The sequence below is a fragment of the Rhizopus delemar genome, genomic scaffold (assembly GCF_000149305.1).
Source record: "Rhizopus delemar RA 99-880 supercont3.12 genomic scaffold, whole genome shotgun sequence".
Lineage (NCBI taxonomy): Eukaryota > Fungi > Mucoromycota > Mucoromycetes > Mucorales > Rhizopodaceae > Rhizopus > Rhizopus delemar.
In genome coordinates, this window is record NW_027137838.1 from 1,249,195 (window position 1) to 1,267,537 (window position 18,343).

The window sequence follows — 18,343 nt, forward strand, 5'->3', positions numbered from 1 at the left end:
TCAAGTGATCTTCTTCAACATCACGACCTGGATTTTGCAATCAAGCATGGAGCTAGCAAATTGATGCCATGGGGCTGTATAATCTCTGAAGGACCAGGATATGATTGTTAAATTTACGATGGAAGCTTGAACTCGAGTGTTTACCAGCATACTTTGAACACTACGTTTCGTGATACTATGAAGTACTACAATTTCGACTGGTCCAACATTTACTTTTAGCATGATAATAACACAAAGCACAAGGCATAATCTACAATAGCCTAGTTATGTAGTCATCAAGAGAGCTATATTAACGATCGACCAACTCAGAGCCCGGACTTAAATTCAATCGAGCACGTATGGCATCAATTGAAGGTGAAGCTTAACTATTACGAACGTAGAGCAAAGAACGCGGATGTGCTTTGGGAACGAGTTGAGGAAATATGAATTGACTTCGATAAATATCTTTTCCAAAGGCACATAAATAACATTTCCGAAAGAACTCAAGAGATTATTAATAGAAAAGGAGGACCGACAAAATATTAATAAGTTCATTCTGTTCAAGTTTTCGTTTTTTTAAATTTTCAAATTGCGCGCCTCATACTTCCTTCAATACTTCTCCAATAGCACTTAAACTCTTTGGGATTTTTCAAGACATCTAGGAAACTTACTACATAGGAACAGAGGCAGTTTGCGCCATTGTATCAGGATGTGCGCTACAAAAACCGAGAAAAATGGATTTTTTGCAGCAGTTTTTTGACCACTGTACATTCAGCAGTAAAGTAAAAATTTTCGATCTAACTGCTCGATTTTAAACGGATTATTTATTTGAAGCAGTGGAAAGGTCAACAAACTTGTTGTGATCGACTTCATAGGTAAATCATAGATGACGATATATTGTATCCCTCCTCATTTGGTTTTAAATTTATAGGTACGACTGGATATATGTATTGTCTAACATTAAAAGACAGTGTGTATGTAGCGAACACCATTTCAACTTTATTATTGCCTACAGATATTACTCATCTTGAGTCATCTAAAAAGACAGTGGGGTTATTATTTAAATGGAAAGACTTGTTAGGTGAAGCAATCTATACGTTGAAAAAATGTATGGTGGACCAACAGCTTTCCGGTGTTGTTAGATCCTCGACTCCTGACTCTGACATCCCCGCAACACCATCAGTGTTCTTCACTCCAAAGAGTAATAGAATAAAAGAAACAACATTTACAGAGGAACAAGAAAAACAAGAAGAATATTAAGTTCAATATTTGCTTAATATACAAATATGTAAATAATATATCAATGTTATTCCCCTACCCTTTTAAAAATAAATAACGTCTTTTTTTAAAAAAAAAATCATAATGTTCTGAAAACCAAGTAAAATTCGCGGTGAAATTTGTCATAGACGTTTGTCGTTTAAAAAATAAGCATTTATTTAAAAGAAATACGTGCATATTGGAACGGTGTTTTATTATAGTATTTAATGATTTGGCGTTTAGAGTGGCTACAAAAGCTATAAAGATCACTGATGAGTACATCATTACAGGCATCGCCAATCCTACTAGATAAATTTTCTTCACTCATAAGCCGATCACACTTCATTTTCCCTTTAACTATTGCCCAAAATTGTTCAATAGGGTTCAATTCAGGTGAATAAGGAGGCAGGTACATGACTTTGTAGCCTTTACTTTCAATTTTCCGTAACATCGACTTGGATTTATGAATAGAAGCATTATCCATAACGACGTAACTTCCCTTAAAAGTTTCATCAAGATCCATTACATTAAGAAGCTCGCTCATAAATTTGATAAAATGAGCAGCAGTTGTACCTTTTGGTGCTGGCTTATTATCGGCAGGATTGTCGTCAACTTCTGGATCCTCTGTACTAATCTCGGTTGCAGTTCTCTTCTTTCCATTATTAGATTTTCTCTCTCTCTTTTTTTTTTTTTATTTTTATTTTTTTATTTTTTTAGCAGTCTGTGTTTCTTTTCTTGGTGGATGTTTTCTTATGACAACGTGAACAACGCTAGACGAGTGAATAGTCCCGATAATGGTATGAGATTGTGCTCTAGTTTTTGGTTGTTTTACTATAGCAGAGCCGCCACTTTTTGATCTAGCCCAATTATTTCTCATATTAATATGAAACCTGGCTTCATCAATGAAAATACAATTTTTTGTAAAATCCAGATCAGAATCTTTCTATTCCATAAACCACTCGAATCTCGTCTGTAGGTTTCCCACTGAGTTTCTGACTTCAGGTTCAAACAGCGGTTTTTTCACAGTGATGAGCATTGTGTTTCGTAAATGATTATTAAGCTTTGCGACTTTGATATAGTAAAGTCTTCAAATCGCTCAGTCAAACTATTGATTGTGTAGTCTGAATATAACTGGGGATCATTATCAAGTAGCTCTTTTATATACTCGTTATGCTCGGTTGTAAATGAGCTTTTCGGACCACTGTTTTGTTCAGACTTTTTATATGCAACCTCTTTTGTCCCTTTGTAATACTTTCACCATCTTAACGCAGTACGGTAATTAATATGTAAGTCTTTTGCAGCCTTGGCCACTAGTTCACGCTCTTGAGGATTTTCGAGCATACGGTCTATAAATGTTTCTCTGGTAAAGTCGCTGTAGTTGTTGTATAGCTTCACTGATGATTTCAACTTACTAGGTTTCGACTGGCTTTCTAACTGAGGACTCTTCAACAATTTTTCCGGGGCGCTTAACGCTCAAGTAAATTTGTCGACTAGTTATTGTTTCAAGAACTATGTTGGGATCATCGACATGTGTTGAAACATCCTCCATCGGATCGTAATCCTTTTCTCCTTCTTCATTAAAAATGTTTTCATGTCCATCTTCATAAAAAAAAAGGGGGGGGGTATTCATCATTATGTTATATTTTTATTAGGAAGAGAGAGGGACAAAAACGGATGCAGAAGATATGCGACAATTAGGCGCAATCTTCCCGCCAATTTTCGTTAGCTAGTTCCGACAATTGTTTTAACCAAAGTGGACAAAAACAAGTTAAACTTTTGACATTTATATTTTTTTTTATTTATATTTTTTAAACATGATTTTTTATTTTAGGTCCAATTCAGCGTAGAAATAATATAATAAGCATCCGCCCGGACCAGATCAATCCTTTAGGATGTTCATGCTTAGAAAAAAAAACCTCTTTTGGGAGCAAGGGTAAAAATGTGAAAGGAGAGGAATGAGTGGGATTATCAAAGAAAAACTAAAGGAATTGACTTCACCATATAAGAAGCTTTTGACCATAGGGGTGTTTGGCAGGGATCAGTTTGTCATGGTGTAGATGATCTAATTCATGCAGTATGGAACATATAATCGGTCATTGCTGATACCAGGTGAGAGCAGAACTTGGGGGGGGGGGGATCGAAGGACGTAGACGAAGCATGTTCAGAAGGAATGACAGTGGATTCTGAACAGTTTTAGGCATAAACAAGCGGTCGGTGCATATCAAGGCAGTTGATAGCATGATTCTTAGAGAGCTTCTGCATAGGGTGTTTTGGACACGGTCTTGGCTTGCCACCAGGGAGCCAACCTAGTCTCCAGCGTAGCCATTTATTTTTGAGAAAATGTCAAACTTCATAGGTTTGACCGTAGTGTTGTAAGTCAACCTTGAATAGATGGCCTTGAAATAATCAAAGATCTCAACACCTGACTCCAATCGTCCCAACGTTACCATTCTCTACATGAGGGACTTGCTTGCTTCAGTTAAGATCTGAGGTCGTCCGCCAGTGCTGTCGGGCCTCTGTATATTCCATTTTTTGCAATGTATTTTCTTTCTTTCTTTAATGGCTTGTAAGAATTGACGGTTTTGAAATAGAATAAAGTTGATAAAAGAGAATAAAAAAATAAGAGCTAAATTAGGTATTGATATTGGATTCACTTGCTGTGAGTGACCACCAGACCTTGTTAAGTAGATTAGACTTGTTTGCAATAAAGTAATTTAATAAAGGTTTTAAAAGTGTTTACAATGAAGATATTTGGCTTCAAGGGACTTGTCTTGCTTTAAGAGTGTTATACCAAAAGATTCAGAGATAAAGATCCTTAATCTATTGGGTATTTATGTAAAAAGTATAACAAAGAGAAAAAAAGAGAAGAATAGTCAAGAAAAAATAATAAAAAGGTTGTCCTTTTCATATTCAAAAATATAGTTTGAAGAAAGGATTCCTCAATCAAAAATCAAACCCAAAATAAGAAATAAAGTTCAAAAAGAAAATAAAGTTCAAATGAATTTTAAAGCTAAAACATATAACTAATCGTGGATTGACTTGGCCTTGTCGTTATTACAGCAATATCGATGAATAATGGTTTTAGAATGGAACAAGCGATTAGCAATCTTCTCATAATACAAATCGGTCTCTAAGAGTACTCTCAAATGATGTTGAGTACCTTGGGAAACAGAGTGAGTCATTTTTTTTTTTTTTTTTTACTAAAGGTTGGGTTGAATATGCTAAATGGAAAAGGGTGAAATTTGTTATGCGTTTACTAATAAAATGACGTATTTATATACTTGTTTTCTCTTTCATAAATACAAAGCGTTATACATGTTTTCTAACTTTATGTGTATTATATAAATGAAGTGTGCATAATTGTCATTGGTGTTTTTGTTTTTTTGAATGAAATTAAAAAACCGTTTCAGTGAACCGACTGTAGTAACTTTATTAGCTTTAGTAAGCAAATATTGAGAACGTAACACTGCTTTTATATTGCATTATACATAAGAACCAGTGCTTTCATATGATGCATGAATTGTAACATTCTACTTTGTATACCCGTGGTGATGGTAGCAAAACCATATATAGCAAAAACACTGAAACTTTTTTTTTTAGTTTACTGTAAGCCTCTTAGAGACCTATCAAGATCGATGTATCAAACAAGATGGCTTGAAATAAACTAGACAAAATAATTAAAAAAAATCCAATTCATCTCAACTGGTCAGGTGATTCCCAGCAAAAAGAAAACCTTCCAAAAAGGGAAAAAAAGGTGTTGCATAATTTACCAGAAACAGAACAGTCTATGCTTTTTGTTGTTGCTCAAAAATAAGACGTGTGGAAAACAGCTTTCAAGATATACATGCCAAGTCCTAAAAAGCTTAACTGGAGTTCACTATTTCAGGATTTGTCTGCCCTTGGACTATCCAAATATTATATCTTTATCATGTTAAATTTACAATCCTTTTTTTTTTTTTTTTTTTTTTTTTTTTTTTTTTTTTTTTTTTTTTTTTTTGCTACAGTCATCCTGGCAACAATTTTTTGAACAAACTCTTGTCTTGAATGTGATTGCCATCACTCAAATTCAGAGAGACGTATTGAACATATCTGCTTACAATTCATGATGCTACCATTTTTTACAAGCCACTGTTTCATAGACTTGCATCACTTCATCCTTGTTACTCTTTGATGAATTTAAATAAACATTAAAATTTTTATTCATAGAAAAAGGGTATTGTATAATGGCAAAGGTAGTAGGAAAAAAAAGGTAAAACTAAGATCAAGAATCAGTATGGGGTACTTTTTGAGACTGATATTCAATTGAGGTATTTGCGAATTATAAGGTTGAGAAATAAAAAAGAAAGAGTACTTGAAGATCTAGCGAATGGGTCTCTATGTAACCTCTTTATTAGATTTCAAGGCAAGAAAGAGAGAGAATCTATTTAATCAAGTTATACCTTGATATAGGAAATTGAGTGATTTAGGAACCAAAGTGAGTTCCAGGTTAACGATACTATTGAGCTTGAACAATATAAAAATTTTATATGGTTACTATTGGAAATGAGTGTTAAAGGATATGTAACAAGTAACATTGTGTATGCAGTACTTAGTATTCCTTATACAAGATTTAAGTAATCTCAAGTATTGAATAAGGTACATACGACCTTCTTTCAATTTTAAGCTAAAGTAAAAGTCATTTTAATTGAAGGCAGGTATTTATAGCTTGTTGAGTGAATGACTTGATATCTTTTAATCTTCAAGTAATTTAGCAAGTGTCATCTCTAATTACGATTATGAAAACTTTTCATTTGTATGTCATCTATATATTTCATTTTGGGAATTCCTCGCTGATCTGAATAATGTCATTTTACGCGTTATGTCAATTATGTGAAAGATGAGCAGTATTCCTAACAATTGAAAAAGATCTTGTTATTTTATTGATACTTCTTCTTACCAAAGAACGATCATGAATACAATACATGTTCTAAAAGAGTATGTTTAATCGGAATTGATGGTATGATCTTATTTAAATAGTATTTTATTTTAATTACGATCTTGGATAAAGACTTTTATTTATCACCGTCAATGGCAATCAAATGCTGTTCTACAACAACCTTGTGATTTAATAAAGTTTACAGACCTCATTCTTTCTTGACTAAAGTATAAAAATTCAGCCTCCAAGCACTGTAGAGGATCGAATGGATAATACAAGTGTCAGAAAAAGAAAATTGAATGAATACAAAGATATAGATCGTCTGGATCGCACTATGTACTCTCCCATGCCTTTCCTATGCGTCTTTTAGTCCAATGCACTCGGTACTCGTATGCCCTTATCACACAGGGAATTCACAAAAATGCTGCCATGTTTTTGAGCTTTTCGATTTTTTAACTTTTCATTTTGCTTTACTTTTTTAGACGCGTGTTTTATCATGCTTTTACTTGATTTAAAAGCAAGAAAATTTTCAACATGTGCTAGTACCGATTGAATCCTATACTTTGAGCATGAAAGCAATGTATGAGAATAGCCAAATCATCTTTCTTTTGCTTGTTCTTGCATGGCAACGGTCGCTAGGGACACACCATGGTCAACATAAAAGCGACCCAAACAACCAACGATGACAAAAGAGAAAACCGTTTCTTTATCAATATCAATATCAATTGAGTGAACAGTGCATTCATGTCAACTGTTTTCTTATCATCAACGCTCAGAGTTTTAGTTAATACTATATCTAATCTTACTCAACAAGATGTTCTAACAGACGATTTTCCAATGAAACAGAAGACTTGTTGACAATTCGATTTCATCCTTTTTTTTTACATTCCTTTTCTTATCTTGCTAGGTCTGTTGGTCGTCTACAGCCGAGCTGTAGGGTTGCATTCTTTGTCTTGCTATCCACCCACCTCGCACAAAGCGCCCATGGTGGTTCATCCAATGCTTTTATCTCTTGTTGTCCGACAAGCCGTATCTCATGTTCACTATCCAATTAAGGGTGTATTTATCTCCTAGATGAACACTTCATCCGAGCTGTTGCGTCCCAAAGCGTACTTGAATAAAAAGAGAAACAACATGCCCTAGAGGCGATTTCAAGAAAACGGTGAATGGACAAAAGGTCTGTCCAGGCTGTTTTTGACTTTACAAGAGGATGTTTCCCTTTTTTTGTTGTTGTTGTACAAAGTGACCTTTGTTTATCCATGCGCCGTTGAAGTCGAGTAGAGCACCGAAAGGAGTTCTATAAGGAATAAACGACGGCTGCTGATTGAGGTCCTTGGGTGAAAATCTATGCGGAGCACAACACGTCTACAATAAAACAGAAAGATTCAATCCACACGTCTGAGAGACCCCATCCGTCATCATCGATTGGTTTCGACCTTGGGAGCGCAAACGTGTCTCCAGTGAGCAGCTGCCTACTTTGTCAAGGTTTCTAAAGGTGTCCGTGAACAACTTGAGGGTGGATTCAAAATGGAAATCATTCATTTTTTTTTTTTTTTTTTTTTTTTGTGTAGAAGGATCAAGTTTTGTGTTTGGCAAGATTGCTATTTGAGAAAAAAGTTGGCTGTGGACCACAGAAGGTGATTGGGCGATTCATCTTTTTTTTTAGTATTTGTATTAAAAATTCATCTTTTAGGATCCATCCTTTGATTCGAATGCGTTTGAGAGGGGCTGTGTCCCACTTTTTGGATGTCAACTGAAATAAGGACATCATGGCGAGAAGGATCCTGTTCAAGTGAGCCTTGGATCCAAAACTGGTTTGAAAGAGTCTCGAATATGAAATGAATTCCTTTTGGATCCTTGTTATGCAAAATCTAATTATTTGGTTATTTTGATAGGAGCTCTTATTAGCATCCCTTCTTTTTGAATGACAAACAAATGAATTGAGGGATGGTGAAGATGGATAAGGAGTGAACTGAGAAGAACAAGGTTGGTTTTTGTGGTAGATGAAATAAAAAATGAAGTGAATGGTAAAAGCGTGCACAATCATGGTCAATGCTTTGTCGAATAAGGAGCAAAGAAACCAAGAATTGTCTTTATGCAGATTGAGTTCACTAAACATGGAAAGGAAACATTGATAAAGGAGGAAGGGGGACAATGCCCAAGATTGAGATGCATGCAAGTGTTTGTGACACATAAACTGGTTGACCTTCTCTCTCTACTCATACACACCCACTCTCCTTCTTTCTTAAAGAAGTGTCATATTATAATCCATTGAATTGAACGAGGTACTTTATATAACATGTAGTACATGTATGCAACTTGGCTTAATAGATGCATGATGTACATAACGACGTTTGGGTGGGTGTGATATCATTTATAAAGATGTCGACTGTGTAAAATGATATAAAAAATGCCATTCTTTTTTTATTTCATGATATATGACTTGCTTTTTAGACAAAATTAAAAGACTATCAACTTGATTCAGTTTATCACTCAAAATTCATGCCTGTCTTATGGCAGAGGTGCATTGACGATGAATTCGTTTTTGGTCATCAACCCATTCCTCTCTCTCTCTCTCTCTTTTTGGCTTCCATCGGCTCATGTTTCATTCAGATGGAGTAAAAAAAAAAAAGAGAGACAGGCCATGGTGGGTGCGATATGAAAAAGTGAGTTTATCAACATTCTTTTGATTCTGGCAACGCGTCATTTTTATATATTCCAGATGGATAGATTTATTGATTGAAATAGACACAGTGTGATAATGCAATTTCAATCCATACAACATCATTTATTCTTTTGGCATATAAGCGGAGATATTCTTTATATGGTCATTTGGATAGAACACTAGGTTCTTCAGAGACGGGTTGGATGACGTTGGATGACCATGGAAAGAACCTGATGAGGTTGTGTTGTCTGTTGGCTATGGACACTTTCCAATGGCACTTGGTGCCTTTTGTCTGGCTCCTTGAACAAGATAAATATAGATTGACTCGAACAATAGAAACAGCCCACTGTTCCTCTCCCACTTTTCGACACTCTTTCTCCCTACCACCATCACCTCCCACTTGTCTCACTGTATCGTTGACCTGTCCCCTATCGAATCAGTCATTCGCATGCATTCCCCTAAAATAAATGAATGACGCAGAAAGAGAATGACTACAGAGCACATTTGAAAAAAAAAAATTCTTTAAAGCCGATCCATGGCCCATTCCTTCTCACGTTTTTTTTTTGTATAAAAATAGGGGCATTCCATTGTAAGATCCGAAACACTCACTGGGTCCCCTGACGATCGAAATTTTTTTTATTTTATTACTTTCTTCCTGTTCGCTCACCTCCTTAATCTCATTCATATAAAATACATTCCCCCCCTTCTCTCTCTTTTTTTTTTTCTTTTCTAAATGAAAATTAGCCAACCCTCGACCATGAACACCAAAGAAATATCAGTTTCTGCTCGATCCTTGATGTATCATTCACTTCATCCTTCCTTTACAGAAAAATACATCTTGGGTCAAGAACTCGGCAGTGGAGGATTCGGATTTGTCGTCTCAGCCTATGAACGTCAGACGGGCATCGAACGAGCGGTGAAGTTCATTGTACGTAAGCGGGTGCCTTCGACCGCCTGGGTCTGTGACCCCGAGATGGGACCGATTCCTATGGAGATTTATGTGCTCAAACATGTTCGCCATCCCAACATCATTCAGTATTGTGATGCGTACCAGGACGATGTCTATTTCTATCTGGTGATGGAGATCCACGGCACCCAGTGGAAGAGTCAAGAGTACCCTTTGCTGCATTCACCCGCTCTCTCTCAAAACTCGCAATCGACCCTGAGTAGTGAAGAAGAGGAGGAGATGATGGCACCCGAAAGACAGTTTGTGAGGAGAACGTCGTGTGATCTGTTTGAATGCCTTGAACAGCATAAATACTTTGAAGAGGGATTGGCCAAGAAGATATTCAGGCAGATTGTGGAGTGTGTGGCCTATCTGGATAACCTCGGTGTCTGTCATCGGGACATTAAAGATGAAAATATTGTGATTGATGAAAACTACAAGGTACTCTCTCTCGACTCGTCGTCACCAAGCAATGTTTCTCATTTTCTTTTTAGGTCAAGCTGATTGACTTTGGATCGGCGGTCATGATCCCTCGTCACTCCAAGAAGCTGTTCATTCGATTCTATGGTACCATCTTGTTTGCTTCACCAGAGATTCTTTTACAAAAGCATCACCGTGCAGAACCCGCCGAAGTTTGGTCTTTGGGTATCTTGTTATACACACTGCTTTTTGGTGAGGTACCCTTTCCTGATCCCAAATCGGCTATTTCGGGTCCAATCCTTCAACCCAAGATTCGTGTTTCGGGCGAATGTCAACATTTGATTGTTTCTTTATTAGAAAAAAATCCAGAACACAGACCCACGATTCATCAAGTCTTGAACCATCCTTGGTTTACCCAATAATGTTTCTTTTCAGCATCTCTCCACACACGCACACAATTATACACTCCTCAACCAAAAACCAAAAAAAAAAACCAAAAAAAAAAGATTACGCACCATAAGTTTATCTATGATCATTCACAACAATACACCCCCATTTAATGCATTTTATATATACTCTATACCTCACTTTTCTTTTCTGCATCTTTTTCACAGCCTAATATTCCTTTTTTTCTTTGCATGTTTAATTTTTTTTTCTTCTTTTTTTTTTTAAAAAAAAGACACACAAAAGTATTCCTTTTTTTTCTCCCCCTTTTTTTTATTTTACGCATTGACTTTCTAATGTATCATTAATGTATTTATGCCCCCCTTTTCTTCTTCTTTATTCTGGCATGCCAAATAAAACGAATCCTAATCCGACCTTTTTAATTGAATCTTATCTTTGTAGGACATCTTATCATTCGTCACACACCAACAGCCATTTTCCGGACTTTTGATTGTTTATTTTTGGAAAATTAATTACACACACAAATGAAATGAGAATGATACAAGATAAAAAAAAAGGGGGGAATAGGTGAGAGGGATGAATGGGTATAATCAAGTGCAAATTTCTGGTACATTGTAAGGTGCTGTATTGACCTGATTCGTCTCACTCTCTTTCAAGTCTCTTTCAGCCATCCTCTTTTCCAAATCTCTTTTCCACTGTGATTTCATTGTTAATAATTCAAGCATGTCTCGATACGTCAACTTGGCTACTTCTTGTGCTGTTCGATCTATGAAAGAGTGAGTATAAGGATGGGATCATGCCACGCTATTTACCATAATCTTCATTGGCAAAGGTGCTCACAAATTCAACCTCGCCCGAGAATTGGACTTTCTTCATTTTTATTTTGAAAAAAGAAGAAAAAAAAAAAAAAAAAAAAAGACAGAAAAAGGGCAGGCCTTTTTATAGTTTCGACACTTTTGATGTTCCGCGGAAGACAAAAAGAAGAGTTGGATGCTAAAAAGGGAAAATGAGCATTTGCACCTTAAAGTTTGTTTTCTGACAAGTTCTAGGCTTCTCTACACGTTCATCCCTCCCACGTTTCTTTTCCAAATAGGAGTCCACTGGATCGAGCCATGTCCTCGTCTCTATCCTTTTCTTCATCACCGTCTCACGTTTGACAAAACGGTCGAGCCAAGATGGACTTGCAGGATGAAACCAGTGGAGCACGCGGCGGTGGGGGGGAATGGATTGCATAAGTGAATTTTGTTTTATTGTTCTTTTGAATGCTTTTACGCTTATTTTTAAAAATAGATTTTTAAAGCGCAACTTTAAATTGAAAGAAGTGTCATGTTTGGATAAATTATATTTTTGGAGAAAGAGAAAAGCGGGGAGGGGGGAATCAAAAGACAGAATTCATGCTACGTTTTGTAGCCTGTTCTCCCATTCGACTGAACACCATCAAGGTTCACTGGATGTGAATGATAAATTGTCTTGTTCAAACCATGCTAGTTTATCATGTCACTTTTTCCACAAGGGATGCCAACCGTTTCTGTCCGTTTGTGTTTCTACTGAAGGATAGGCTAAGCCTCTGTTTCATGCTGAGCATCACTTTCAAATGACAAGAGAAAGAGGGGGGGGGCTGATCCGTCTGATTTTCTTGATCCTTTTCTACAATTCGAAAAACGTTTCTGCAGGGACAAGACATGGCCCGTATGAATGGCATCCAAGACGTTGCCAAAACCTCTCCTGACCCATCGAGGGTGCTCTGGGTCATCTTGGCTACAAACAAACCCGTTTTTAAAATTTTATTTTTTTCCCTTTTTTTTGTTCAAAAAGAGAGAGAGAGCCATCGAAAGGGTCGGACAGGATACTCAGCCGCGGGAGCCCAGAGAGCAACCAGACCCTCTCTCTCTCTTTCCATCCCACTTTTTCATCTAAACATGCTGGCCTTGAAGCCTACCGTTACATGCTGTTGGACACACTCGGAAAAGGAGAATGATCCCTTTCCTGTCTCTATCGATCCAACATCCTTTACGCTTCCGTTCCTCAGACCGTCAAGCATGCTTGTTTTTTTTTTCTGTCAGGATCCCCCCTCATCCAGAAGAAAGGGTGCAATAGGCGTTTTGATTGGTCAAGCATTTTTTTTTCTTTATAAACTCGTTTTGCCCCCTCCTCTTTCTCTTTTCTTTTCGACTGTAGTCAACAGACACTCACCCAGCCCCTTCATCGAACCCAGTGAGAAAGTGAATTCGAACGATTGATGGCATGGACCCCCTCTCACCATGACGATAGTTGACTTGTTCTCAACCGATGCGATCCCCTCCATCCCAGTTCATGCCATCACAACATAGCATGTTCACTGACATCAGCCCCCCCTTCCTTTTTGACGAACCTACTTGGATCCGAACAGTTCACCGTCCTGACGGGATCCTCTCACGTCCATCGTGTCCATCCTGCTTTCAGATCGATCCAAAGGAACCCATCCATTCCCCCTCTCGCTGACGTCCATGCTTGGTGTCGATGAAGAGCTGGTGAAAGTCGATTTCAAACGGACGTATCGTGTTCCAAAAGGAGGTGAACCGATCTCGTTTGTCAGCGTCCTCCTTCAAGGTCTGAACAACGCGAGAGACTCCTCGGTGACAGAAAGAAGGGGAGCCGATGGACATCGACCTTGATCTTAGGGTCCCTATCGTGCTGGACGTTGTCACTCGTCTCCAAACGACCGTCATCCCCAGCGACTGCTGCCAGCATCCAACCCAGTGACTGTACACTCGCACGTCGTGTTCATCCGATGGTCACTTTTCTATAGGAAGCCTTGATTTTTTTTTTTTTTTTCTTTGAACGCGATCTGCTGCCAATGACGGAGGACCCAGGTGGACAGAAAAGGAAAGAAGATGGAAAGGGGGACGATCAGGATAGAGAGAGACCATCTCAGTTACAGATCTTTGCAGACCTGTTTTTGAAAGTGCATAAAGTTGGAATGCATACAGTAAGCAACGCCATGTTTGTTTATGAATTCTGTAAATCCTCTTTTAAGCCTTTTGAGATGAAAATAGGGTGATTTTAGTCAACCGCGTTGTTTAAAACAGGACTGAGTTCAACACACTATCCTTCCCCCCCCTCTTTTGAAAAACAAAAAGAGTGTTTCTAAATGATGTTTATATACAAAAAAAAAAAAAATAGACAAAAGAAGAGAGAGAGGGGGAAAGAGGGTGTATACAGAAATGGCAAGTGCCTCCCCATCTTTTTTTTTTATCGTCACTTTCTAACCAAACGATGGGGATCGTTCATCTTTTTGATCATCCATTTTTTCTTTTTCAAGGCTTCCAACTGGTCCAGGGCGACCTGTCGCTTGTGTCTTTCGTCGGCGAGTAAGGATTCGAGCTGGTGAATCTTTTGAGAGGCCTGCTGTTCTTGGGCATGAAGGGTACGATGCATCAGGAGGACCAACTGGACCATGCCCGCCAGAGGGGTACGTTCACCGGTGCCGACCATGGCCACACGACCGACGCGGGCCTCTTGATCGGTCTGGGAGAGGCTTTGGATCTTGTCGGCGGTCTGCTGGAGATGACGCAGACGGTCGTGGTGGTTCATGAGCAGCCGTCGAGGCACACGGTGGATCTGACAGGTTTCGTCGGGTGCGATCAGGGCATTCTTCTGAAGGGCTCGTTTGGCGGCCTCGCTCTTGAACTGGATCCGCTGGGTCGGTTGGGTCTGTCGCTCGACGTCCTTGATCCACTCGGCCACCGCTTGATCTCGATCCATCTTCTTTTTCTTATACACACGTAAACTCGAAGGGTCCAAGACGGTCATCTAAAGGGGTCAGTATCGCAGGATGGGGCCGGTGGGCTCTCTTACCTGTTCAGTATTCATCACGTCTGTGCGTTGGGTGGATATGCACTGAATTATAAAAAAGAAAAAAAAGAAGGGAAAAAATGTGAAAGGGTCATACAGCGGATAAACAGTGGGCAACAAAAAAAAAAAAAAAAAAACAATAAAAAAAAAAAAAAATGGATAAATGAAAAAAATAAAAAAAAAAATTTCTTTGTTTAAAAATAGTGAAAGGGTTACACTGTTTATTTTGAAACCATTATTTGTGTAATTTTTGAGGTGTAAGGGGTGGAGGCAAATTACTACAGTGGGTGAGTATCAGCCAACAGATTGTCTTGTTTACCTTCCGTTCGACACTTGATAATCATCCGCAAATGGATCAAAAGGGTCATCGGTCACTGGACCTGGCTGTGCTTGAGAAGAAGAAGACTGGTCTGGCTCCACCTGGTCAAAGTGAGATGACGAGAGATAAAAGATCGAGGGAGCTTACCTGTGTCGTTCCTCGGTGATGAAGGGATTGAGAATTCAGTTGGGCTTGATGCATCAATTGTTGCTCTATCATTTCATCATACGACTTGAAACAGCTCAGTAACTCATTGTTGGCGTTCAACAAGTCAGCTACAAAAATCAGTCATGGACTCTTTCCTGTCACACATCCCACTTACAAGTCGTCTCTGGATCTTCTGTTTGTTGCAGACGAGACTGGATGGCTGTCTGAGCATGTTTACATTTCGCATAGAATTCCTAATAGAGTTGAAGGGGGGATGACAGGAAGGACAGAAAGGATATATATACCTGAATCAAGCTGTTTTTTGAAATGTCTTCCTTGGTAGGATCTGTAAAGGAAAGGGTTTGTGAGAGTAGCTGGGCACTGTTTTTTGCAATCTCAATCACTTCTTGTACATCCATCTTTAAACCGTCAATCGTCATCCTATCCGAAACCTCCCTTACCTGCTCTACTTGTTCTCTCGGCGGTCTTTGCTGAGAGATCCTCTGGACGATTTCTTCTCTTGCCTTTAGCAGACCTTGAATCCTGTCCGCTCGAAGGTATCTTGAGGTCCACGTATCCAGATATTCGGCTAATTTACTCATCACACTCGGGTCTAATGTCTTGGCAAGCTTGGTTACTAAAGGAGTTTTAAATGATCAAGTCTGCTTACTCTCGAACGAGCCAAGGTCGACAGGTCTTCGCCCAAGGATTTGGCGGTTATCTGGTGTTGCATCGTGTGTGGATCATTTTCGATCAACGCATTCAATACCTATTCTTCAGTCAATAAAAAATCAAGATTTTTTTCAGTCATCTACCTCCAAACACATCACTTGTATTCTGGGTGGACTGGACATCAACTTTTTCTGCAACTGCTTTCTGGCTTCTTTGGCTCCCACATCATTTTTATTGACTAATTGACAAATCTCAAAGACTCGGTTCCAATCAAGTCCTTCCAGTTGCTCATCCACCGCTTGATCTACTTTTTATCAATACCTCTCTCTCTCTCTCTCTCTTTCTTTCTCTCTCTTTTTACCTATCTTTGTCGTTATCTCTGTTGGTGTTACTTTTTTCGAAAATAAAAACATGTTTACGGGAATAAAAAAAAAAAAAGGGATCACATGTACTCTATGAGTTTATTATTTCATTTGAGGAGTTTGTATTCTCCCTTTTTCACACCAAACACGACATCATCCAACCTTTTCTCTCTCTCTCTTTATCCAGCAGACAAACAGAAATCGTTCAGCAGGCTCTTGACCACCAAACTTTTTATGCCCGCTGCTGGGTTGAACAGCAGAGGATACCCCAACCATCGCTGCCCTCCCCGTGTTGGCCTGCTGGGGCTTGAGCCAACCCTTCCTGTCGACACCAAAACGTGCGGTTGAAACAGGTCAGAGGATGTCTCAAACAGGGTGTCCGTAGGCCTGGTCTTTTTTTTCACGTCAGCCTGCAGAATTTTTTTTTTTTTTTCTTTACACACTAAAATGAACGATTCCACCAAGGACACACTTTACAAGGTGCTTATTGATTGTAACAAACGAGATGGGGTTGTTGACTTTTTTATGAACATTAGGTTGCTGATGTCACAAAGACTGTTATTCACTGGGGTTTTATTCCTTTTGTCATCTACTTGGGTATCACCCGTAGTAACCCAAGACCTTCTATTCTCAGGTAAGCATCAAAAGAGATGATTCGAGATTAAACTGACCTGGCCTCTAGATTGATTAGTCCCCTTGCTTAAGTGGATGGGGTGATTGGATCATTACGTTCTTTTCCAGCCAAAAATAATAAAAAAAAAAATAAAAAGCACTTGTTTTATTCAGTGTATACAATAAAGGTAAAATGGATGGAGGGCATAAGGAGGATGATTGAAATAATTTATTGAGAGGGGGGCATACGAAAAAAAAAGAGACCTAAAGACTTATGTACAAGAGAGAATGAGAAGGGGGGGTTATAAAAAGGAAGATTGATTAAAGACCCAATCGGTCGATAAAAGAAAATCTTGTTGTTTCAATAAATCCAACCCACGATCCAATTGAGCATCAAAATCATCCACGACAAATAAGGGAACAGGCTGGGGTTGCTGCTGCTGCTGATGGTCTTCATCGTCCGTCGAGAGATCACTCGAGACATCATCCACCGGTTTTTTCTTTTCGGACTGTCGACGATCCTCTTTACACTTGATCTGCATCCAGCGCGTACGACACTGCCTCTACAAGCACGTCAGTGTCCTGTCTGAACCCCACCTGTCCTTACCTGTGTTCGTCCGGGGATGGTCTCTGCGATCCGAATCCAGCAGGTCCCAAAGCTCTCGACACCCATCCTGAGCAGCGCGTCTTCTTCAGCCGCCCACTTTCCTTTTCGAACATAGGGATCCAGTGCCTCGGTCCACCGCGCCTGGCACTGGATGCCGGTCCGGTTCGGTATCCTTTCTGCAATCTTGTTCCACGGGATCGGTTGGATCCTGCCTTCGGTGTCTGTCACGTTTGCATATTCGAGCACAGAGTACCTCAGGATGTTGTCCTCTTCCTCTGTCCATCGTCCCTTGTGGATATTGGGGCTATAGACTCTCATCAGTTCTCTCTCTTTTTCTTCTCTTTTTCTTACTTGAGTGCGCCCAGCCAGCGTGTGGAGCACTGCATCGGCGTTCGATTCGGTACGTGCGCGGCGATCAGGGACCACTTGTGCGATCCGTGGATCCGTACCGCTTGCTTCAACAGTTCGTCTTCTTCATGCGTCCAGCGCGAATACGTCGACGGCCGTTTGTTTCTCTTGGTCGAATGGGTCCGGGTGGTGGTGATGATGGGCGATAGGTAAGGTGACCAGAGGTCGACCGAATAGCGTCGTTTGTTGGGAAAGGGAGAAGAGGAAAGCTGGAGAGACTAAGGGGAGGTGAGAGATCGTGTGGATAGAAAGAAAAAGAACAAACCTGGATGGCTTCATCGATTTGAATCAAGGGTTGAACGAGACCACCTTGGGGTACAAAGGGCTATCAAAAGAAGCATTAGGAAATTTATTTTTTTTAAAAGTGTTGTTCTTTCTCTGTTTTACTTGCTGCTGCATGGCATACTCTGGCTGATCCTAAAGAGCCTGTTAGCCTTTCTCTCTTTTTGTTTTTGGGGGGCTCTTTCTTACTTGATACTCTGTAGGATGGCTATTCCAGTATTGATCAAATAAATCCATTTTAGGTAACTTTGTAAAAAAGGGGGGGAAAAGAGAGGGAAAAAGGGTCGTTGAGTTCATTAGAAATGAAAAATGTAGAGTTTTACTTGTTCAAATAGAAATATTGTTGAAATCGTGATCATGCTTTTTACTGTCCAAACCCCCCCCCCCCTCTTGCGCCCTCTTCCTTCTTCTCCTCTTGGCCTTCACTCGTCCATCTCGACCGAAAAGAGGTTGGGCATCCTAAAGGAAAAAGGAGGGGGTTCCCTTACTAGGCTTCGTTCACAAGAAAAACGT

General features: G+C 39.2%; 8 protein-coding genes across 8 annotated transcripts; 2 read left to right on the forward strand and 6 right to left on the reverse strand.

Annotated features, from left to right (window-relative positions):
* Nucleotides 1-222, reverse strand: RO3G_13759 (uncharacterized protein; the record flags this gene model as incomplete). The annotated part of the gene is made up of 1 exon (XM_067668343.1): nucleotides 1-222. One exon carries the CDS (start codon nucleotides 220-222, stop codon nucleotides 1-3), a length of 222 nt encoding a protein of 73 aa, XP_067524444.1.
* A 1,253-nt stretch (nucleotides 223-1,475) lies between these two features.
* On the reverse strand, nucleotides 1,476-2,113 carry RO3G_13760 (uncharacterized protein; the record flags this gene model as incomplete). Its single annotated transcript, XM_067668344.1, has 3 exons — nucleotides 1,476-1,484; nucleotides 1,763-1,888; nucleotides 2,069-2,113. 3 exons carry the CDS (start codon nucleotides 2,111-2,113, stop codon nucleotides 1,476-1,478), a joined length of 180 nt encoding a protein of 59 aa, XP_067524445.1.
* Nucleotides 2,114-7,351: 5,238 nt separating this feature from the next.
* Nucleotides 7,352-7,693, reverse strand: RO3G_13761 (uncharacterized protein; the record flags this gene model as incomplete). Its single annotated transcript, XM_067668345.1, has 2 exons — nucleotides 7,352-7,516; nucleotides 7,628-7,693. 2 exons carry the CDS (start codon nucleotides 7,691-7,693, stop codon nucleotides 7,352-7,354), a joined length of 231 nt encoding a protein of 76 aa, XP_067524446.1.
* Nucleotides 7,694-9,573: 1,880 nt separating this feature from the next.
* RO3G_13762 (uncharacterized protein) lies at nucleotides 9,574-10,604 on the forward strand (the record flags this gene model as incomplete). The annotated part of the gene is made up of 2 exons (XM_067668346.1): nucleotides 9,574-10,203; nucleotides 10,257-10,604. The coding sequence occupies 2 exons, from the start codon at nucleotides 9,574-9,576 to the stop codon at nucleotides 10,602-10,604; spliced, it is 978 nt and encodes a 325-aa protein (XP_067524447.1).
* Nucleotides 10,605-11,177: 573 nt separating this feature from the next.
* Nucleotides 11,178-11,463, reverse strand: RO3G_13763 (uncharacterized protein; the record flags this gene model as incomplete). The annotated part of the gene is made up of 2 exons (XM_067668347.1): nucleotides 11,178-11,353; nucleotides 11,400-11,463. The coding sequence occupies 2 exons, from the start codon at nucleotides 11,461-11,463 to the stop codon at nucleotides 11,178-11,180; spliced, it is 240 nt and encodes a 79-aa protein (XP_067524448.1).
* A 2,361-nt stretch (nucleotides 11,464-13,824) lies between these two features.
* Nucleotides 13,825-15,972, reverse strand: RO3G_13764 (uncharacterized protein; the record flags this gene model as incomplete). The annotated part of the gene is made up of 9 exons (XM_067668348.1): nucleotides 13,825-14,379; nucleotides 14,425-14,466; nucleotides 14,888-15,015; nucleotides 15,063-15,111; nucleotides 15,193-15,306; nucleotides 15,349-15,516; nucleotides 15,558-15,656; nucleotides 15,703-15,863; nucleotides 15,921-15,972. 9 exons carry the CDS (start codon nucleotides 15,970-15,972, stop codon nucleotides 13,825-13,827), a joined length of 1,368 nt encoding a protein of 455 aa, XP_067524449.1.
* Nucleotides 15,973-16,368: 396 nt separating this feature from the next.
* On the forward strand, nucleotides 16,369-16,756 carry RO3G_13765 (uncharacterized protein; the record flags this gene model as incomplete). The annotated part of the gene is made up of 3 exons (XM_067668349.1): nucleotides 16,369-16,401; nucleotides 16,458-16,555; nucleotides 16,708-16,756. The coding sequence occupies 3 exons, from the start codon at nucleotides 16,369-16,371 to the stop codon at nucleotides 16,754-16,756; spliced, it is 180 nt and encodes a 59-aa protein (XP_067524450.1).
* An 841-nt stretch (nucleotides 16,757-17,597) lies between these two features.
* On the reverse strand, nucleotides 17,598-18,067 carry RO3G_13766 (uncharacterized protein; the record flags this gene model as incomplete). Its single annotated transcript, XM_067668350.1, has 2 exons — nucleotides 17,598-17,873; nucleotides 18,020-18,067. The coding sequence occupies 2 exons, from the start codon at nucleotides 18,065-18,067 to the stop codon at nucleotides 17,598-17,600; spliced, it is 324 nt and encodes a 107-aa protein (XP_067524451.1).
* Nucleotides 18,068-18,343: the final 276 nt, after the last annotated feature.